We start from the raw sequence: 21,982 nt of genomic DNA on the forward strand, positions 1-21,982 counted from the left end.
TAGTTAAAGATGCATGAACTACTGAATTATATCCACAATATGCGTAATAAATTTCTTACATATGTATTCTAATCTTATTAACTAACTTGTGTAATAAACTAATGCTATTAGTAATATGGCTTCAACAAAAGAAGCCCCTCTAGGACTATATGAAGTTCCCTGTTCTTGCTAAGAAACTGTCACTTCTGGGCGGGAAACAAACTTCTGCTAATTCATTTAATTGAAAAAAAGATTGCCAAATGTTTCCTCTATTGTTTTTGGCTTTTGTTGTAGCCATCAAGGTATTCAAGAAAACAACTCCAAATGGTAAGTTATTAAAATAAAAATATATAATAATAATATATTTTTTTTATAAAAAATATTAAAAAAATTAGTAATATTGGGATATTTTATTTTTAAAATTGATTTTTCATTAACTATATATATATTATAGGAAAAGTTACAGTTTACCTTGGTAGAAGAGATTTCATTGATCATTTGGATAGCATAGATCCTATTGATGGCATTATTGTTGTTGAAAATGATTATCTTCAAGGTCGAAAAGTTTATGGACAAGTAAGAAATAAAATAATTTACTTCAATATTGAAAATCATATATTTATATACGAACATTTTGTATTTTATTCTAATGTTAGGTAACAACAACTTTTCGCTATGGACGCGAAGAAGATGAAGTTATGGGTGTCAAATTTAGCAAAGAACTTGTCTTATGTCGAGAACAAATAGTTCCAATGAAAAAGGAAAAACAAGATATAACACCTGTTCAAGAACGTCTTTTAAAACGTCTTGGAACAAATGCATATCCATTCTTATTTCATTTTCCACAAAGTTGTCCTAGTTCTGTTACATTGCAACCTGGTGATGATCAAGGAAAACCATTAGGAGTAGAATATACTGTAAAAGTTTATGTTGGTGAACATGAAGAAGATAAGGTAATGTTTTAATCATAGTTAAACATTAATTTATATTAATATAAACACATAACATAAGTATATATATTTATACTATACATATATATTTATATTTAATTTATAGGGACATAAAAGATCATCTGTTGCATTAGCTATAAAGAAATTACAATATGCTCCACTTGTAAGAGGACGTAAATTGCCTACCTCTTTAGTTTCAAAAGGATTTACTTTCTCTCAAGGTAAATTGAATCTGGAAGTTACACTTGATAAGGAGATCTACTATCATGGAGAAAAAGTAGCTGCTAATGTTATAGTTACTAACAATTCTCGAAAGGCAGTCAAAAATATTAAGGTATTTATTTATTTATATATATATATATTATAATATAATATGATATTTATTGTATATTATTGTATATTAAATTATATTTAATATCTAATTTTTATAATATATTTCAGCTTTTTGTGGTACAACATTGCGAAGTGACAATGGTTAATGCTCAATTTTCTCGACACGTGGCCAGTTTAGAGACACGTGAAGGTTGTCCGATTACACCCGGAGCATCATTTACAAAGCAATTTTATCTTGTTCCCTTGGCCAGCAGCAATAAGGATCGTTATGGAATTGCTCTTGATGGTCATTTAAAGGTATAGTAAATAAAATTTTTATTAAAAACAAATGTAATTTTTTTTTGTTTTTAATTTTCATAAATTTTAATTTTTTAATTAATTAATATGTAAATTTTTAAACATTTTTTGTTTAATAGGATGATGATGTGAATCTTGCATCTTCAACTTTGGTTGCCGAGGGTAAAGCTCCTAATGATGCTATGGGTATTGTCATTTCTTACTCTGTACGAGTAAAATTGAATTGTGGCACTTTGGGAGGTGAATTAGTTACAGATGTTCCATTTAAATTAATGCATCCAACTCCTGGTAAATAAATTTTAATATCCAATATATTAAATATTTTAAATGAAATATATATATAATAATAATAATTAATAATTTATTTTTAAATTTATATTATATATTCAAGTATTACTTTATCATCACAGGAATTGCAGAAAAAGAAAAGACTACTTTAAAGAAGAATAAGAGCATTGAGAGAACACGTTATGAGAACTCTTGTTATTCAAATGATGATGATGATAATATTGTATTTGAAGATTTTGCTCGTTTACGTTTAAATGAACCAGAGTAAAAATATTTATAAAAAGACAAATACTTATTTTGAAAGAATCTTGAATTCACAATTCTTTGTATTAAATTTAAATCAAAATGCAATAGAATTATATCAAATTTAATAATAAATGATAAAATATATTGCATAATGTAGAATTTGTTGATTTTAGGATTCTTTTGATGTAAGTTATGTCTAAAAATTGAAAAAACTATAAAAGATATACGAAGAATAAAAAAAATTATATCCATATACGATTGTTTTGATATATGGAGCTGAATATTAATATACTAATATAAAAAAAACATAATAAAAAAATACAAAAAAAAGCGAAAAGTATTAAAAAAAAAATATGTCGTCTTATAATTTCTATCCGGTGGTGGTGGTCGGTTAGAAATTCACATGAAGACAAAAAAAAAATGATTTTAAGTAAGCTTAATAAATAATTTATATTTGGCTAAGATAAAAATCTTCCCGCGTTACCAGAAGTGACATGTATGCTATTAACTTTGATTTATAGTGACTATAACGTGTCTGTAAATGTTCATTTATTACAAAATTGATGACATTGTTGAATTATATCTGTATATTAGAAAAGAAATAAAAATTTCAAAATGCTAATTTTTGAATTCTTTTGCTTTATATTTCATTATACGAATATATATTATAGTATGAATATATTATATTAAAAAGAAAGAAAAAAAAAATAAAAAATAAAAATAAATTTTTTTTACCAAACCCAGAAAGTTATTTATTTTATGACTATACAAAATATTACAAGAATTTTAATAATCGCTCAGTCTTTCAAGGCATTGTTAAATATTTCATATCAATGCTGACTGCATTATCGTATATAATTAATTAATCATACATATGCGAATAATATTCTTGATATGCTTGAATATATGCTTCTTTTTCTACAGGAGTCATTTCTGCTATTAATGCATCATTTACATCTGCAATAGCAACTGTTTTTCCTGCAACAGTTACAGTTGGTACAAGATCTTCATCTTCAGAATCCATGGTTTCTACCTCTCCTAAAAAATGTCCATATTTTTTAAAATAATATCATTATAATAATAATTTTACAATGTCTTTTAATATTTTATAAAAATCATACCTGTATCAATAGCTTGCATTTCAGTAATTTCTTCATTATCACTACTATCACTAGATTCTTGAGGTAATACAGATTTTATAGCAGCTGCTGAATTTGTTCCTCCTTTTTTCTCATGAGCCAATAATACAGACATTATATCTTCACCTTGTTTATTATTGGTCGATGTTGTATTAGTAGCAGTAGCTGCAGCTTTATCCAAAATATTTTCTTGGGTATTAACTCCATCAGGCTAAAAGAATAGATTAATATCAAATATTATATTATTAATATTATTAATAAGATATCAATACTGAAAATAAATTTACCTGTGAATCAGTATTAATAACAGTACTTTCCATCATCCAAATTGGTCTTTCCTTTCTTCTATTTGTCACACTATCATCAATAGAATCATCACCAATTGTAACATCTACTCTTGTGTCTTCTACCATAAAACCTGATGATCTGGTAGCTTCACCAGACCATTGCTCACCAGGTGCTCTTAAACTGCTTGGTTTTCTTGTATCAATACTAAGAAGAAGAAATATAAATAATATATAAGATCATATTATTAATAGTTTTTTTAAAAATCCATACCCTTTAATAGTATTTATATCAACTGGTTCAGGTTCCAATATTTCAGGAGCTAATTTAATACCTTCCACTTCCCTTAATAAAATGTATAAAGGTTCTAATTGTTCATTAAATTTAGCTAATAATAGTCTTGAATCTTTTTTAGGAAGAGCAGATTGATCTTCTTCCACTACTTCACGACAATATGTACATCTAAATTCACCAGTAGTCATATCAAATAACTGATCTGCCTATATTATATTATGATAATAAGTATTTTATTACTAGTATGTTTATAAAGCTGGTATTTCGCAAATAACTTTTAAATTTTATTTTTTTTTTATTTTTATTTATTTTATAAAATCAAAAACTTTGAGAAACATTGCTGTATAATTTATAAATAATATACATTTATAAATAGTAATGTATAAATACATACATACCTCAAGATCAGTAAAAGTTTTCAAACAATTTGTACATTTAAAACTAGCTCTACTAGTTGCATCTCTTTCTTCAGTTTCCATTCTTTTTCTCATTAAATCTAATTTATATTTTACTACATTTACAAAAGTTTTATAATTAATAAAATAATAATTAACTTTTTGTGCTTTTCCATCTGATCCAGTTTCCATTTTTAATCTAACTTGTATGAATTTATCATTACGTAATGTAGATATTCTAGCTCTTAACATTTTACGTTCAAATTTTAAAAGTTCACAAATGTCATCTTCTTTCATACCTAATAAAATAGAATAACATAATCTTAAATATATGATGATATAATTTATATATTTTGTACTTACATGGATTTCTAACTAACATATCAACAATTAATGCATCTTCTATTGTATAAAATCCACGTACTACCAAACGTGCTAATTGTTTTAAACTACTGGGAACTTCTGTAACAAGTCTTTCTTCACCACTCATTTTGTTAATAGATATAACAAAATACAAGAGTTACTGAAAAAATTTTTATATATTATTATCCTCCATATAATTTATATTTATTTATAAAATTTATTTTATAAATGATTTTATAATTATATTTGAATAATATTATAAAATATATTATTTTAAATTTAATTTATTATTGTAACAAAATACTAACCTTTAAGTAGCATAAATAGTATATTTATTATCAAATATGTCAAATAGATATCAATATAAATAAATTAAAACATGTATCACAATAATAATTATATGTTCTCTCAAGAGAAATAAGAAAATAATAGAATAAAATACATTATTTTATTATTTGATTAAAAAAGACAAAATATCATTCCAACAGACGCTTGTTTATAAGTATAATTGTTTTTAGGTTATGTATTCATAATATAAAATTATCAAATGACAGCTTGTCAAACAGCAATATAAAAATAAAAAGATATACATTTTCATATGATTTAATGAAAATTATTAATGGCTGCAATTGATAAAGTTAAAATTATTGTTCTTGGTGATTCTGGTAAGAATATATATATATAAAGCAATTCTATAATACTCTTAGTTATTGCCATTATTTTGTTATAGTATTTGTATGTAATTATCTATTATTTTATTAATTAAAATATAAAAAAAAATGAATATTATATTTAAAATATTTTGTTTGTATATAAACATATTTAATTTTTTAATTTTTTAAAACTAGAATTTATAATTGATGTGTTATATTTTATGACATTATTTATAGGTTATTTATTACTTTCCACATCTATATATATAATTCTATATATTTAAATAATATTAGATATTTTTTTTTTTATTTTCAGGTGTGGGAAAAACATCATTAACACATTTAATATGTCAACAACAACCTATTAGTAATCCTTCATGGACTATAGGTTGCTCAGTAGAAGTTAAATTACATGAATATAAGGAAGGAACTCCTAATCAACGAAGATATTTTATTGAATTATGGGATATTGGAGGAAGTCAAAATCATAAAAATACAAGATCTGTATTTTATAATCCTACAAATGGTATATATATAAAATGTGTAATATTAGAAATATAATATAAAAAATTTAATAATAATATAAATTTAATAATTATTTATTACATAGGTATCATATTGGTTCATGATTTAACAAACAGAAAATCACAGCAAAATCTTCAAAAATGGCTTGAAGAAGTTTTGAGTAGAGATAGCAATTATATGAAATCAAAATCATTTGATGATTTTGATCCTGAAAAATTTGTAGGATCTACACAAGTAATATATATTCTAAATATTACATTATATTATATTATATTATAAGAATATAATACATATTCTAAATATTATTCTACATAATAAGATAATATATTGATACATCAATTTTTTTTATATAATTTTGTGTGAATAAAATTATCTTTCTAGATACCAATTTTAGTTATTGGTACAAAATTAGATCTAGTTGCTGAAGTTAGAACAAGTGTACAAAGACGTTCTTCAACTATTGCAGAAGAATGTGGTGCTGATGAAATATTTTTGGTATATTATTTTTTTTTATAATTATAATTATTAATATTATTTTATAAAATTTTTTTATTAATGTTATTTTCAAGTTGATATTATTACAGGATTGTCATCAAGTGAGATCACTTGCTGCTGGTTCTAGCTCCTCTGTTAAATTAAGTAGGTTTTTTGATAAAGTTATTGAAAGACGTTATTATTCTCCAAAGGAAGGAATCAGTCCTGATAAACGAAGACTGCCAATATATATCCCATATAGTTCAAAAATTTATCACAATGATTAAAAATTCACCTTTTTTATTTTAGCATTAATAGAATTTTTATTCCTAAATTTTAACATTACATTCCTAATTTTTATGAAATATATATTTGTAGCAAAATGAAAATAAAACATAAATAATTATTTTAAATAAGTAAGATATTTATATAAAATATAATAAAATTAGACATTTTGAATTAAATTTTTAATATGTTTATAATTATATATACATATATAAGAAATAAATACTAATTTTGTTATATCATTGGAAGATAAATGATATTTTATTTTTTCCTATTTTTATTTGATAGTTTTAATTTATGAATAAAGCTTTATATATCTCTCGAACTATGAACGATCATTAATAAAATATATTTGATGTTTCTATACTTTTTTGATTACGTCATAACTTAACGCGCGATAAATAATTTTTCAAACTAAATTTCATTATGTATTTCCTTCTAATAGAATTAAAATATCATAGAAAGGAATATGACTTTTAATAAATTATATAAACGGAAATAAATGCATACATATTTGATTAAATATTTTTAACAATTATTAAATTTTGTATATTTATGAATATCATGTTTCACAACTACCCTTTAAATTTTCTAGTCTGAGTATTCTATTTTGAGATAGATGTATGTAATGTATTTTTATACGTAATATAAAGGTTAACACACGTACATCATTATCTGTTAAATCATAAATTCGATTGAATATGTGAATTTCTTTAATTATATATACAGAAAAACTTTTCTTTATTAATTTTTTAAATTAAATGTATATTTATCAGACTATTATTTGTAAGAATAAATATTTGTTTAATTTGATAATTAATAATATATGTAAGTAATATATATAAGTAGCGAATCACGAGCTTTTTTTTTTAGGATATCTTTTTCTATGATGATGATGACTTATTTGTCAAAGAAATTTTATAATCGAAATTATTTTATGAATTTGTTATCACGATTTCAATCTTATGATTTTATTCAAAGTTATGGATATGTTCATGATATTACATTGATTGAAAAAGGCCCAATTGCTATTTTAAAAAATAAAATAGCAAAAGGAGAACTAATGAAAGATGAGCACCAAATGAAAGTTACTAAGACATTGCAAAATATTTATGAAGAAATAAGTGGATATAAACCTGAGGAATTCAGTTTATTGGATAAATGGCTAGGTAAAAAAAGAAAACAACCACCAAAAGGTTTATATCTTTATGGAGCAGTTGGTGGAGGTAAAACAATGTTAATGGATCTTTTCTACCAATGCTGCCAGGTATCTCAGTTAATAATTTATATAATTATTGCACATGGGGAGCCAAAATGTGTATTATTGATTATCAATATGATAATTCATAATATTTTTCAGCATAATTCATAATAAAATAATTACTGCAACAAGGATTTACTTTATCTAGTGAAGGTAATAATATAAAAAAAAAATTTTTTTTAATTGTAATTTAATTATATATGGCTTTCCATATGCAGTACATAGCAAAATAAATTTTTAATTAAAAAAAACTAATAATTATCTTAAAAAATATTTTTTTAGATCAAAAATAAGAAAAGAGTTCATTTTCATTCTTTTATGTTGGATGTACATAATAAAGTACACGAAGTAAAGAAAAATATTGTACGAGATATTAGTAGTACAAAACTTCAACCATTTGATCCAATACCACCAGTTGCAAGAAGTATTACTGAAGAAGCTTGGTTACTTTGTTTTGATGAATTTCAGGTTTTATTTGAAAACATATTATTCAATAATATATAATAATAATAATATTATAATAATATTGTAATAATATAATATCTTATTAAACTTATATATTATAGGTAACTGATATTGCGGATGCTATGATATTAAAACGATTATTTACTGAACTTTTTAATAATGGTGTAATAGTTATTGCAACTAGCAATAGGGCACCCGATGATTTATATAAAAATGGATTACAAAGAGGAAATTTTATTCCATTTATACAAGTCTTAAAAAATTATTGTATTATAAATTCTCTAGATTCAGGTATAGATTATAGATTGAAAACAGGTCTTGGAAATGAAAAAATTTATTTCATGTATGTATATTTATATATAAATAAAATATAGTAAAATATTTTTCTGTAAAGAAAACTAATTATTATAGAAAAGGAAAAGATGCAATAAGTGATGTAGATAAAGTATTTAAATATTTGTCATCAAAAGAAAATGATGTTGTGAGATCTCGAACAATTTCTATAAGAGGTCGTAATGTTACCTTTAAAAAAACTTGTGGACAAATATTAGATTCAACTTTTGAAGAATTATGTGATAGAGTAAGTTGTTTTAAAAAAAAATCTCTTATTAAATTAGGATAATTTACTATATCATATTTTATTTATAGCCACTTGGTGCTAGTGATTATTTAGAATTAAGTCAAGCATTTCACACAGTCATTATAAGAGATGTACCACAATTAAATTTTCGTCTTAAATCACAAACTAGAAGATTTATTACATTGATTGATACATTATATGATAATAAGGTAAATATTTCTATTTATTTTATATATTTAATAATTTAAATTATTGTAAATAATTATATATAAAAAATAAATAAAATTTTTTTTTTAGGTACGAGTTGTTATATCTGCAGCTGTACCACATACAAAACTTTTTGTACCAGAAGGAAATAATGAATATACAGATGAAAAACGAATGTTAATGGATGACTTAAAAATATCACATAGTTCAGTAAGTTATACAGTAAAAGTTATTATTTTTATTGATTGAGAAATAAATTTGTAATTTTTTATTTTTAATAGGATGACTACAAATCTAATCTTTTTACGGGAGAAGAAGAACTTTTTGCTTTTGATCGTACTATATCACGACTTGCGGAAATGCAAACTACACAGTATTGGGAACAATGGCAATATTATAGATAATAATAATTTAAATTAATAAAAATTTTATTAGTCTGTTTGATAATATTATTATTCAAATAATTAAATTGCAAAATTATTGATAATAGATATTTTCAAAAAAGTACAATATTTCTTAGAAAAATGTAATATTCAACTATGATATATTAAAGGTATTTTAAACGAAATATTTTAAAATATTATAAATATATTTTTAATATATTTATTTCTATTATATATATTTATTTATTTTAGTTATATTTATTTATATAACTATAAATATTATGCAATAATAAACATTTACACATATTAAACATAGAAAATATATTGTGAAATATTTTTTTATGAATAGGATATTATTTAAATAATATATCGAATATTCATTAATTGTTACAAAATAAAAATCAACCAATAGAATTTTATTTCATTAAATTTTATTTCATTAAAAGAATGTTATATTTCTTAAAATTCCAAAATTTTTTTAAAATATTTTTTTTATTTTAAAAATCTCAATTCTTTAATTAAAACAATGCTTTATATATATATATATATATATGTATATGTATTATGAAAATTATTTTTCCAATTATATTTTATTTAAATCTTAAAAAAATTTGATAAGAATGGATAAGAATATATATAATTATAACATAAGATAAAAATAAGTAAAATATATATATGTTTACTTGCTTACTTATAATATCAAGGGGAACATAAGATTGAAGAGGGGATAACAAGAAGAAGGTTTAAGATAAAGTAACAGAGTAATATATATATATATATATAGCCAATATACATACACATGAAACATATTTTTTTACTGTATTAGTAATCGGAAATTATAGGTCATTGCGTGTTATCAATTCTTAAAATTAATATTTAAATATCATAAATTTAAAGCAAAACTTTTCTTACACATTCATTTTTACGCATTTTATTCATTCAAATAAATTCAAAAATTTTCAAGTATTTTAAAACAAACACAATGAATATTCAAAAATTGATAAATGGTAAAACAAATTTTAAGTTAAAAATTTTAAATAATTTTATATTTTTAAATTTTACGTATTTTTGTTTTAGCTACAATGAATTTTGACCAATCTGCAATAGATGAAAAAATTAATTCTATACGTTCTAGAGTTTATAAATTGGAAAAACATGTTAAAACTACTTGGTTGATAAAAGCAATAGGTTTTTTAGATTTAACTACTTTAGGTAGTGATGATACACCAGCAAAAATTGAAGCTTTATGTGTTAAAGTAATATTCCATTTTATATTAAAACTTTAATATTTAATATATCTTTGAAAATATCAAAATTCTATAATTAATTTTTATAATTACAGGCAGTACACCCTCTTAAATTATCAAATAACTCAAATTTACATACTGCATCTGTATATGTATATCCTCTGAGACTTATGGATGCGATAACTGCATTGGAAAAACTTGATAAAGATCATAAAATTTCCAGAGCTACTGGTAAATATAAATTTAATATAATAGATTATTATAATTTTTAATTATAATAATATATGATTGTCCAAATAGTGGGTGGAGGATTTCCATCTGGACAATATTTATTGGAAACACGACTTCGTGAGGTAGAATTAGATGTTGAATTAGGAGCTGATGAAATTGATATTGTTATCAATAGACCATTAGTATTAATGCATCAATGGCAAAAATTATATGAAGAATTGAAATTATTTCGTGCTGCTTGTGGTAACAAATGTCTAAAAGTTATACTTGCTACAGGAGAATTAGGTAATTTGGAAAATGTGTATAAAGCATCTATGATAGCAATGATGGCTGGTGCAGATTTTATTAAAACATCCACTGGAAAAGAAGCAATAAATGCTACTTTACCTGTTGGAATTGTTATGTGTCGTGCAATTAAGGATTATTATGAATCTACACAAAAAAAGGTATAAATCTTTATTTGAATGAAAAATAAGAAACATATTTTTTTTATCTCTTATACATTTATCATTAAAATATATTTACTTATTTTATCTATATTATTTTATCTATATTATTTATATATTATTTATTTATTAGATTGGTTTAAAACCTGCTGGTGGTATTAAAGTCCCACAAGAAGCTTTGGAATGGATGATGTTAGTTCAAATGGAATTAGGAGAGGAATGGTTATGTAAAGATTTTTTTAGAATTGGCTCATCCAATTTATTAGATAATATTATTGAAGAAATACAATCAAATTAATATAAAATGATGAAAGATAATTTACAAAAATTTCCTATATAAAAACATAATAAAATAATTATTATCTATGTGTCTATTCTTATATACAAATTTATTAAAAAAATTATGTATTAGCATGCTTTTTATATTTTCCATTTAAAAAATTAATAATCTCTAAAATTATAAATATTAAAATAAGAAATTATTAATAATTATTTTAATACTATAATATTATATAACTATATTTACTATATAATTATGATTTATAATATAAATATATAATATATATATAATATAAATATATAATAAATATGTAATAAATATAAAATATATATGTATGTATATATTATATATAAAATAAAATATAATTAAAATTTAAAAAAAAATAAAAATTTTCAAATTAATTTAAAATAATATAAATCATTTATTAAAACAATTTCGAATACAAATCCGCCATTTTAGCTACAGTGGCGTTGCGGAAAGTTTTGATATATAGAATCATAGCGTGCATGTGTCTTTTCCGTTTAGAAGATCAAGATGGTAAGTCTAATTATTTGTTGTCAATATAAAATCTGTTTACATCGGTTGCATGCTATATTATATTTCTTAATATCCAAGTAAAGAATAAATTAAATAAATTAAAGTGAATATTTATTTTTATATGATTTATCAAATTCCTTTAAATATGTGTAAATAGGGTTAAAATATGTGTAAAAAAAAGTACTTTTAAATAGATCAATATTTTATATAAATTTGTTAACGATCTATTAAGAAAATATATTTTTAATGTAACTTAATTTATAATTATAGTATTAAAGACAAGTAAAAAATAAAAATGTGTATGATATATGTATATCATACACTCGCGTATAGAGTTACAATAGATTAAATTGAGTTATATATTTTTGATATTTAAAAAGTTTAAATTTTTATATATTTTATTTGAAGTAATTAATAAATGAAAATTGATTTTAGGCACGTGGACCAAAGAAGCACTTGAAACGTCTTAACGCGCCTAAAGCATGGATGTTAGACAAGCTTGGAGGTGTATATGCTCCACGTCCATCTACGGGACCTCATAAATTAAGAGAATCTCTTCCTCTTGTTATTTTTCTTCGTAATAGATTGAAATATGCATTAACTAATTCTGAAGTAACAAAAATTGTAATGCAACGTTTGATTAAAGTTGATGGTAAGGTTAGAACTGATGCGAACTATCCAGCAGGTTTTATGGGTAAGTTATGAAATACTTTCTTTTTTTTTTTAGTTATAATAATATATTATATAAATTTGAAATGCGATATAAATACTTAAGAATTATAAGAAATATATAAGGCTATATGAAAGCTATAATACTTTTCAAATGATGAATTATAGTTAAATATTAGCCAATAGTAAATCATATCTTTTTTTGGTCACAGATTGAATAAAATATTCTTTATGTATTACCCAAAAAGTGCACAGTTTATATATAATTATAATAATAATAGAAAAATATTTTTATAAGATATATGAAAAATTAAATTTAACATTTATATATATATATATCAAATTTAATTTATTTTGTTTAGATGTCATTACAATTAATAAGACTGGTGAATATTTCCGATTGATTTATGATGTTAAAGGCAGATTTACTACTCATAGAATTACTGCAGAAGAAGCAAAGGTATTTAAATAATGGAATTAAATTAGAGATAAATCAATGATTCAATGAAATGAATTTTTTTGTTAAAAGATTATTTTAATTTTTATTGTAGTATAAATTGTGTAAAGTTAAACGTGTTCAAACTGGTCCAAAAGGAATTCCATTTTTAGTAACACATGATGGAAGAACTATTCGTTATCCAGATCCTGTAATTAAAGTTAATGATACTATCCATTTAGATATAGCGACAGGAAAAATTTTAGATTCTATTCGATTTGATTCAGGTATGATATTTTTTTAATTATTTTATTTTTATTTTTATTATATTTAGCATTTTTTTAAATATGCTAAATATAAAAATAGTTTTTTTAAATAATTATATAAATAACTATATTTAAATAATTTTTTTTAGGTAATCTCTGTATGATTACTGGTGGAAGAAATTTAGGACGAGTAGGTACAGTTGTTAGTCGTGAACGTCATCCTGGATCTTTCGATATTTGTCATATTAAAGATTCACAAGGGCATACTTTTGCTACAAGGTATTTTGCATTTTTATTTTTATTTACATTTTATTTATTGTTATATATATTTTATTTTTAATTATAATTTATTATAATATAATTTAAATTTTTATAAAAAAAATAAACTTATTTATGATGGCCATAATCGAAGCTATAATATATTATAAAAATTATTGTAGTCAAAAGATGGCCAAAATAAATTTCTTTAATATTGGTCTCTGATTGTTCTTGCATAGACTTTTCAGTATTACCCATTAAGGAAACATGATTATTTTAAAATTTATTCTTTATATTGATTATTCTTTATATTGATTAATTCTTATAATATAATATAAATTATTTGTTTAGGTTGAACAATGTATTTATCATTGGCAAAGGTACAAAGCCATACATTAGCTTACCAAGAGACAAAGGTGTTAAACTTTCAATTGCCGAAGAGCGCGACAAGAGGTTAGCAGCAAAGGGAGTGAATTAATGTACATTTGCAAAAAAAAAAAGTTCAATAAACCGAGAATTTCTTGGTGAATATAAATATTCTGCACCTTTATCCTATAATTTATATGTGATATTTTAGAACACAATGATATAGTATACATGATATTTTCATTAACATCACAATTCTATCACAATTATAATATGATTTTAAAAATATCTTGCTATTAAAAATATTGAAAAACATTTTTACGTGTTAAAAATGTGTCTTAAATGTAGAATTATAAAATTTAATTGGTCAAAGCATTGTGCTGAAATTTACTTAAAAGATGAATAAAATATAGAGAATATTAAGTTTAATCACTTCGATGGCAGCCAAATTTCAGTATTAAGTTCTAACATTTTTCGTAACATAGCATTATATTGTTCGTCTCTATATTTTTCATTTTTCTTGTGCACTTCTTTGGCAGCTTTCAAATATCTGTAAAAGCAAGATTAATCAAATATATTTTTATATTTTTATGTAAATTGAAAAAATTTTATCAAAATTATTACTTTTGTATAGAAATAACTGTATTTCTAATTTCTTTTTCTATCTTTCTTGTAGTTTCTGATAAAGATACATAATCAATAGTATATTTAGGTTTTATTGATATCAATGGATAAATGCGAACCCATCCTCCTTCACTTGTACATGGTTTACTCCAATCTTTACCATTATCCCATATTGATGTTTTATCGTTGTTTTGTGGGTTATTACCCTGAAAACCGCGTGGAATGTATTTATCCACTAATAAGGGAGTGTAAAGAGACCACAAATTTGAAGAATTGTTGGTGGTTGAATGTTTGAGCTAATGATTAAAATGAGTATAGAACTTAATATTTTTGCTAGCAATTCAGTATTTACTAATATTCTTTTATAGATACGTACAGTAGGCCGAAGTTCCGTGCATATGTTTAAAAAACCATCAGTTTCCCGATAAGTTCTCGATTTTTTTTTCATTGTTCGATTTGTACAATACTTGGAAGACATTTCAACCTCGTCATCAATTGCTGACCATATTGTAAAAAGAGAAAGTCCAGTATTGCATACTGGAAGACCTAATAAATCGAATAAATCATGCAGCAAAGGTTTTTTCACTTCAGAATCAATCTCGCAATCATTACTTAAACCTGGGCTAAGATTCACCTATTGAATCATTTTTCAAATGTTAATAATAATTTTCATTTTTTTAAGTGAATAAGATATATATCTTTTAACCTCTAATAACCATGGTTTTAAATTTTTATCAATTAATACATCAAATCCAAAGAATTCAAAACAATTGGAAGATTTTGGTATGCTCGCGGCTTGACTTAGTATCGTTAAACTAATTAAACAAGCTATCCTCTGCCAAAGGAACCAATCGTAATATCCAGCTTGCTCAAAATATCTTCTTAATTGTCTAAAAGTCCATTTACAACCTATAAAATTTCGAATCATATTTATAATAATATAATGATACAAAAAAATTTAATTTATAATATTATAAATATAATATAATATTATAAATATATAATATTATTTTATACCAGAACCGATGCGTTCTTTTTTCTCAGAATATCCTGGACCCAACTTATTCAAGGAAAAGTTAGTGAGATGTCGGAAAGAATCATTTAAATGTTCTAATGAAAATTTTTCCGTAGCAAATCGTGCCAATCCTTCTTTGTACAAGTATATCGTCAGAGGTCGATAAGAAGGTACGCACACGTACAATCGTAAATCGAATTTATAGCCTCCGATTAAAAGAGGATTTTCAATATATCTTTGGACTACTGCTGCATTATCATATGTAAGATCACTTAATTTCTATAAATATTATACGTTTAATAAATTTATTAATTATGTTTTTTTTTCAAGATACTATTCATCTTACACGAAATAAGAAAATCCCTTTGCCTTGACTTTGACCAACTGGTTTACAGATCCAAACTCTATCATGCTCGCAACGACTCCATTCTTCCGCTAATTTAGTATATTCCGATGGCAAATTATATCCTACAGGACTAATGCATTTTATTTTTGATTAAATATTATTTTTACATACCGTTCTTATTGTATATCATAGATTATACCTGAAATCATAAATCGAGCCATGCATCTTTTTCATGCATCTAAGATGACGGATAAGATTGTCTTTTCTACAGATTGAACTTCCTTTTGGAATTCTGTTGATAAACTAAAATGCATATAATTTATATAACAATTTTGATAAATATTGTTTGACAACATTTCAAAACATTTTTTCGTAATAAATTTTACTTATTATGTAATTATTTTAGAAGAAAAAATTAAATATGCTATTACCTGCCATGGAAGTAATAACTTATAATGGGGTAAAGGGAAACCGCCGGATCGCCACCATAAATTCCATCGATCTTTGAATACATTATTTTCGCCAGTATATTCTCTCCAACCACGTTCCGTACAAACCTGTGATCAAAGTATGTAATTCACATTTACATTTATTATATACTTATTTAGTATTTGTTTACAGATTAAATTTTTTTTTTTTAAGTAAGAAAAGAATCTTGTGAATGCGTGATTCGAATGAATGAAACAATAGATATACTCTATATTCTACAACTAGGATTTGTTTGTGCATGAGAAAATGACAGAAATGTTGATTTATTTGTCGTGTTATTAGAGCATTAAGAATAGTTACTTCAAAAGTGAACCAAGGCCTCTAATTACAATTAAATTCGAGTATATCTCTTTTCACTGTTACGGTAGCCTACTTTTATTATTCTTTTCTTATATCATCGATTCGCTGTGAAAGGTCATCGACCACATTTACACCCTGTTCTTATAACCTGAATTATTTCTATTCATCAATAAGAGATTGATTTCATCCATAGAAATATTAAATTTATTATGAAATTTATATCAACGTTAAAAATAAAAAAAATATATTTTCAATTATATTGCGTAAATGTATTTTGCTCAAATTAAAAGTATAGAGATAAAAATAATTAAATGGAAAAAATATATAATTATAATAATATCGAACAATAAATTCTTTTTTGTTAAAATTCGGGAATTCGGATGAAGTTTCATAAACATAAAATCAGGACCATAGAGATCATGAACCATATTAAGAGATCTCTGTCATCATCATCTATCATGATTCTACTTTTCGCCTATCGTTATTACATATTGCGCTTACTTAATAGTTGTGTTTCTAAAAATGGTGCACGCAAAAGCGCGTCGCATCTCGTTTAACTCTGCAGGTATGTACGTGCATGTGCACATCGTATGTACCTTGAAAAGTATTCAGTTCAAGGGCATGGCTAAGTTTGTAACCGTGTCGAACAAATTCCAAACGACATAAAAGCGTGGCGAAACATATCCAATATTTATCTACTTACCTATCGATGTTATATATATATTCATTGTATTTCAAAGTTGAAATCATTCATATAATTATGATACACATGTTTGAAATTGAAATACAATTTGTTCAATTTTTTCTTTTTTCAATAAAAAGTATTTAATATGTATATAAGGCTAGATAATTAAAAGTAAATTCAAGGAAAATATTATACCTGTGTAAGAAGATGTGGTCCTGTACCATTGTCGTTGAGTCTGAACACAAAAGGACCATCCAAGTATTTCACTGCCATAACGAAACATTATATTTTGGAAGATCGCGCGAAGATAATAATTAATGGTATCACAGTACAACCAGTCTTCCTTTTCACAATAATAAAGAAAATTTTATTTCTTTGGTTATTCTTTGTGTAAAACAAAAAGAAGAAATATAAAGTTTATATTTTTACTTAAAAGTTTCCAAATTTGATGAGATATCTTGTCATATTTTACACTTTTCATTCACAAAATATTAACATGTATATAAATACTTCTTAATAATTTGAAAATCGTGTTCAGGTACATTTTTCATCATTTTTTTGTTATCTTTTTCATCCGAAAAAGCGGCTTTTCAACAATTACAACAAATTAAGTTTTCAAAATGGCATTTCTATTGATAATTAATGTTCAGTATTTAAATATTTTGAGATAGATCCGCATGCAAGCGAGCCGGATTCTCGATTCTCACTGGTGCACCGCCACGTTTCAATCTACGCAATCGCTTTGACCCGGTCGCAGATGCGCAGGTTGCTCGTATGCCGCCTTTCACGTTGCTTCACCTAGCTTTTATGAGCTTTTGCTGGACACCGCAAGGACACCGTAAGTTTTATGAGCCGCGAACTTCCAAAAGAATTAGATTTAGATGTCTGTTTAAAGATTACTACACGTGAACAAATTGAACAAGAAATAACATAAATGTCAGTAGAGTTCAAAGCTTTATGATGATGATATTGATGATGATGATGATGATGATGATTATATATATCGTTGATTCTTTTACTTTCGCTTAAAAATTTATTATACTTCCTCTATATCCTCAACGTTTGTCGGATTAGAAAAAAACACTCGAGTGACATTGTTTGCAATTTACATTCGTGATTGTATTATTAGAAATACGTTCATTGAAGTACACGATTATAATATATCAATTGTAAAAAGATTAACCAGAAAAATGTTTCGCGTGTCTAGCTTCGTAGATAGGAGGTACCGCAAGGTTACTTTAATGACAAATCGATGAAACGTCCCTTACGGACAACTTCTTCCTGGTTAGAGACGAAATGGTTTATGATCGGGTCTTCATAATTTTGCGTCTCTAATAATTTTACACGATATCTTTCTTTTACAGGTCTAACCGCTGTTTACGACACGAATAATTCGAATACAATACAATATGATTTAACTTATGTATGATTTCTTTCCTATTTTTTGCTTTCTTTTTCCTTTCAATGATTTGAATTTTTACTTGGCATTATATATGGGAGACAGATGTCGAGAAGTAAAATTTATAGACAATAATTTACACGAACATTTTAGTTTATTGTAAGCAACACGTAACACGGATACAGAAGCTCGTTGCGATATTCAGCCAGTAGTCGATCTAATTAATATTATTAATCCTAATGATAAGTTGCATCCTTCATAGTACTGGATCTATCTATCGCGACACACATCGGCCGCATCGAATTGGTTGGTTGGGATGATTTCGATGAGATCGAAGAAAGGGTTATTCTTCTTCTTTCAATCGAATCGACTTCTTGTATGCATCTCTTGTACGAACGTTTACGCGAGTTATTGCGAACGCCGCGTGTTTCTTACTTACTAAATTATACAATATACGCTTAAATACGTCCTCCAGTTTTACTAGCTTTGCTAATTTGTTTCATCATAGCTACTACATGACACGAGTCTGTAATAATGGCACAGAAATCGGTAACCTTTTTCTATAATTACATGGCAATTGGTATCGAATATGCGAATTCTCGGTTTGTCAATAAATTTATTAAAAAAAATTTTATCTTATGCACCCTGAAAGCTAAGCGGATTTCAAACGGATTCGTAAAATGTAAAACGTGCGTTGTTCTCTTTGCGTACAATTTTAGTTAAAAGAATTTCCAGATTTCCAGTCTGGTCATGCCAAAATTAAAAATGTTCTTGGTAAAATGATTAGCCAACAAAATGACTGGAAATAATAGTCAAGCCTGTTATTTAGCTCGTCTTCAATCGCCTGATTTCAGGGTAACGTATAACTTTGCTGCTGCATGATTTATAAGTAAAATTTCTATGCATGAACATTTTAACTAACAACGAAATTTCTATTTTCAGATCCGAGAAAGATAACAAGTTATCTCTGTCAAACTCGTCAACAATTAACAATGCGCGCACAATGTATAGTATTGGTTACGTTTTTCAATCCCAATCACGGATTTGAAATTCAATTCATCAAGGGATAATTAATTCGCGCGTTTTACAGTTACGAGGAAGCTTTTTTTGAAATCAACGAAATTCAAATCTATACGAAAATGAGAGTTTAAATTTTGATCATTCGTATTGTAAAAAAAACTCCAAGAGAAGCTTTTTTAAGGCTTTTAAGGTCGTTTAAGGCTTTTTTTTTCTTTATCAACACCAACAAATCCTCTCCCGAATCTCCAAGGAAACAAGCCGAAACATTTTCGTGTTGGGTGCACTTTGGTAATGCGAAATATGTGATAATGCCAGTAATACTAATTGCTTGGATGACCTTTGCGTGATTCGAGCAGGAGACCAAGTCGGCGCGTTTATTGTATCGTTGCAGAATTTTCTGCAGCAACGATTTTACGAGGTATTCGAGATCCGCCAAGGGAAACGTGATCACTTGTGTCGCGTACGTTAAAAGCGGAACCGTAAGCAGAAGGAGTTTGCGTCTCATCGATATTTTATGGCTGCTTAATCCACCAATTAGTCGTGGAATGTCGAGGTAGCGAAACGCGAGGAACTTTTGCCAACTCAATAGCCTCTCGAGAAGTTCTTCTCACTAACCTTTTCGTTCATGGGAAATTTTAATCTCGAAAATCGAAAAAGGAAGCGATTATTATGCGACTTATGTGTATCCCTGCTTCCATTCCCAAGGTATTTCATTCTCTTCCTTTCGTTCGAATCAATTGCAAAGCAGCCTGCAAATTTAATTAGCTTCTGTTCTTGATATTGAGTCGCGACTATATAGCGGATAATCGTCGACGCGATAATTGTCATTTCGAACTACGAACTACCTAGTTGAGTAGTTTGTGCCGAGTACAATTGCTTAGAAAGTTACGTGGGCGCTTAGTAAGTATAGTATTATCGTAAGCGAGCACGATCACGAAAATTCGAGAAACGTGATTATATTTGGAACTATGATCTTTGATATATGAAGGACATTTTTTTCTCTTTCTCTCTCTCTCTCTCTTTCTCTCCTTTTCTCTTTTTTTTGTATTTCGTTTTTATTTTCGATCGACTTTGCCGACTTGAAGGTATCCTGCTTTTAAGCAGAGGAAGGTTTTTAAGTAATCAAGGGAATTATAATTATAATCGATGTGCAATTAGTTCGCATTTAATTAACGTATTCGTATTCGTAAATAAATATTTATATACTCGTAAATCGTCCTATAATTATTTGGCGTTAAAAGCTGGTTTTAACGCCGATTCGTTTTTTTTTTCCTTTTTTTTTTCTTTTTTACGATCATGTTAGTTGTCGTCGACCGAAAACAATTATAAGAAGAACAAAAAAAAAATAATAATAATAATCTCGATAAAATATAATTTATGCAGACAAAAATTCGTGCTCATTATAAAGCTAAGATAACGCGATTTCCTTTGTAATTTTTTTTTTCTTTTCTTTTTTTTTTTTCCACTTTCCAGCCTATACTCCTTTCAAATAGCCTCCTCCCCCTCCCCCTTCCCCTCTATTTCTGCCTCCTTTCTTTTCTTGCGTTAATATATTCACAAAGAATCGTGTATTAACGTGCATGGTTTTTGCAGAATGGACGACCACCCTTCGCGTAAAAACTTTGGCCTTCGAGATTCTTCTTGCACATCTGTAACATAACGACAACCGCCACGATACGAAACGATTAAAATACGTTTCTTTGACTTTCTCAACGATCGAGAGATCGATCGGTTTATTTCGAGAAACATTCTCGCACTAATTGCGTACCGTGCAGTTGAAACACTGGCTGTGGTAATTATTGTTCAGGGCCTCCACCCAGCGATCTCCAGCTTCGACTGGGAATCCACACGCGAAACATTTTGTCGTGAATAACTCGTTCCAATCTAAAAGGTAATAATAATAACAATCAGTTAAAGAACATCTTATTTTTTTATGTACTTCAAATTTCAAGTTTTTTTTTTGTTC

The 21,982-nt window shown here is 25.6% G+C and overlaps 8 protein-coding genes and 1 non-coding gene across 32 annotated transcripts in view; 6 read left to right on the forward strand and 3 right to left on the reverse strand.

Moving 5' to 3' along the window:
* The first annotated feature begins 16 nt into the window (after positions 1–16).
* On the forward strand, positions 17–2,715 carry LOC107999531 (arrestin homolog). The gene is made up of 7 exons (XM_017059444.3): positions 17–306; positions 434–555; positions 636–932; positions 1,036–1,263; positions 1,371–1,559; positions 1,679–1,847; positions 1,970–2,715. The coding sequence occupies exons 1-7, from the start codon at positions 240–242 to the stop codon at positions 2,113–2,115; spliced, it is 1,218 nt and encodes a 405-aa protein (XP_016914933.1). The 5' UTR covers positions 17–239; the 3' UTR covers positions 2,116–2,715.
* On the reverse strand, positions 2,235–5,020 carry LOC107999494 (general transcription factor IIE subunit 1). Of its 2 annotated transcripts, XM_017059365.3 has the most exons (7): positions 4,878–5,020; positions 4,570–4,729; positions 4,210–4,505; positions 3,791–4,017; positions 3,520–3,724; positions 3,215–3,443; positions 2,235–3,131 (listed from the first exon to the last, which is right to left on the reverse strand). In XM_017059365.3, exons 2-7 carry the CDS (start codon positions 4,694–4,696, stop codon positions 2,956–2,958), a joined length of 1,260 nt encoding a protein of 419 aa, XP_016914854.1. In that variant the 5' UTR covers positions 4,697–4,729; positions 4,878–5,020; the 3' UTR covers positions 2,235–2,955. The 2 variants fall into 2 exon arrangements, with proteins under 2 accessions (XP_016914854.1, XP_061936214.1); XM_062080230.1 differs by lacking the exon at positions 4,878–5,020 and having other exon boundaries at positions 4,587–4,724.
* A 74-nt stretch (positions 5,021–5,094) lies between these two features.
* On the forward strand, positions 5,095–6,754 carry LOC107999495 (rab-like protein 3). 2 transcript variants are annotated; one of them, XM_017059367.3, is made up of 5 exons: positions 5,095–5,234; positions 5,539–5,748; positions 5,833–5,981; positions 6,129–6,242; positions 6,332–6,754. In XM_017059367.3, the coding sequence occupies exons 1-5, from the start codon at positions 5,189–5,191 to the stop codon at positions 6,506–6,508; spliced, it is 696 nt and encodes a 231-aa protein (XP_016914856.1). In that variant the 5' UTR covers positions 5,095–5,188; the 3' UTR covers positions 6,509–6,754. The 2 variants fall into 2 exon arrangements, with proteins under 2 accessions (XP_016914856.1, XP_016914857.1); XM_017059368.3 differs by lacking the exon at positions 5,095–5,234 and adding an exon at positions 5,322–5,459.
* A 350-nt stretch (positions 6,755–7,104) lies between these two features.
* On the forward strand, positions 7,105–9,587 carry LOC107999556 (putative ATPase N2B). Its single transcript, XM_017059482.3, has 8 exons — positions 7,105–7,292; positions 7,380–7,773; positions 8,050–8,235; positions 8,334–8,575; positions 8,644–8,812; positions 8,881–9,021; positions 9,110–9,229; positions 9,301–9,587. The coding sequence occupies exons 2-8, from the start codon at positions 7,393–7,395 to the stop codon at positions 9,421–9,423; spliced, it is 1,362 nt and encodes a 453-aa protein (XP_016914971.1). The 5' UTR covers positions 7,105–7,292; positions 7,380–7,392; the 3' UTR covers positions 9,424–9,587.
* LOC107999557 (deoxyribose-phosphate aldolase) lies at positions 9,431–11,737 on the forward strand. Of its 2 annotated transcripts, none has more exons than XM_062080233.1 (5): positions 9,431–9,572; positions 10,480–10,658; positions 10,745–10,880; positions 10,950–11,326; positions 11,460–11,737. In XM_062080233.1, the coding sequence occupies exons 2-5, from the start codon at positions 10,485–10,487 to the stop codon at positions 11,622–11,624; spliced, it is 852 nt and encodes a 283-aa protein (XP_061936217.1). In that variant the 5' UTR covers positions 9,431–9,572; positions 10,480–10,484; the 3' UTR covers positions 11,625–11,737. The 2 variants fall into 2 exon arrangements, with proteins under 2 accessions (XP_061936217.1, XP_016914972.1); XM_017059483.3 differs by lacking the exon at positions 9,431–9,572 and adding an exon at positions 10,210–10,409.
* Positions 11,738–11,999: 262 nt separating this feature from the next.
* LOC107999528 (small ribosomal subunit protein eS4) lies at positions 12,000–14,307 on the forward strand. The gene is made up of 6 exons (XM_017059441.3): positions 12,000–12,143; positions 12,579–12,837; positions 13,175–13,272; positions 13,364–13,535; positions 13,664–13,793; positions 14,124–14,307. Exons 1-6 carry the CDS (start codon positions 12,141–12,143, stop codon positions 14,248–14,250), a joined length of 789 nt encoding a protein of 262 aa, XP_016914930.1. The 5' UTR covers positions 12,000–12,140; the 3' UTR covers positions 14,251–14,307.
* Positions 13,779–18,167, reverse strand: LOC107999527 (probable tubulin polyglutamylase TTLL2). 3 transcript variants are annotated; one of them, XM_017059437.3, is made up of 10 exons: positions 18,027–18,167; positions 17,793–17,940; positions 16,555–16,680; positions 16,323–16,426; positions 16,124–16,253; positions 15,780–16,056; positions 15,469–15,671; positions 15,139–15,396; positions 14,763–15,058; positions 13,779–14,688 (listed from the first exon to the last, which is right to left on the reverse strand). In XM_017059437.3, exons 2-10 carry the CDS (start codon positions 17,868–17,870, stop codon positions 14,568–14,570), a joined length of 1,593 nt encoding a protein of 530 aa, XP_016914926.1. In that variant the 5' UTR covers positions 17,871–17,940; positions 18,027–18,167; the 3' UTR covers positions 13,779–14,567. The 3 variants fall into 3 exon arrangements, with proteins under 3 accessions (XP_016914926.1, XP_061936209.1, XP_061936210.1); XM_062080225.1 differs by lacking the exon at positions 18,027–18,167 and having other exon boundaries at positions 14,763–14,968; positions 17,793–17,938; XM_062080226.1 differs by lacking the exons at positions 17,793–17,940; positions 18,027–18,167 and having other exon boundaries at positions 16,124–16,245.
* LOC114577748 (small nucleolar RNA SNORA16B/SNORA16A family) lies at positions 13,910–14,043 on the forward strand. The gene has a single exon (XR_003698050.1). It is a non-coding gene; the product is annotated as a small nucleolar RNA SNORA16B/SNORA16A family (small nucleolar RNA).
* A 964-nt stretch (positions 18,168–19,131) lies between the features above and the next one.
* The window catches only part of LOC107999479 (PDZ and LIM domain protein Zasp-like), a 29,483-nt gene continuing 26,632 nt past the window's right edge, over positions 19,132–21,982 (reverse strand). For all 19 annotated transcript variants that reach the window (XM_062080197.1, XM_062080192.1, XM_062080199.1 and 16 more), the window contains 2 exons: positions 21,785–21,900; positions 19,132–21,665 (listed from right to left, as the gene is read on the reverse strand). In XM_062080197.1, coding sequence (XP_061936181.1) covers positions 21,588–21,665; positions 21,785–21,900 — 194 coding nt within the window. In that variant the 3' untranslated portion in view covers positions 19,132–21,587. The remainder of the gene's footprint in view (positions 21,666–21,784; positions 21,901–21,982) is intronic.

The sequence above is a fragment of the Apis cerana genome, linkage group LG10 (genome assembly GCF_029169275.1).
Source record: "Apis cerana isolate GH-2021 linkage group LG10, AcerK_1.0, whole genome shotgun sequence".
Lineage (NCBI taxonomy): Eukaryota > Metazoa > Arthropoda > Insecta > Hymenoptera > Apidae > Apis > Apis cerana.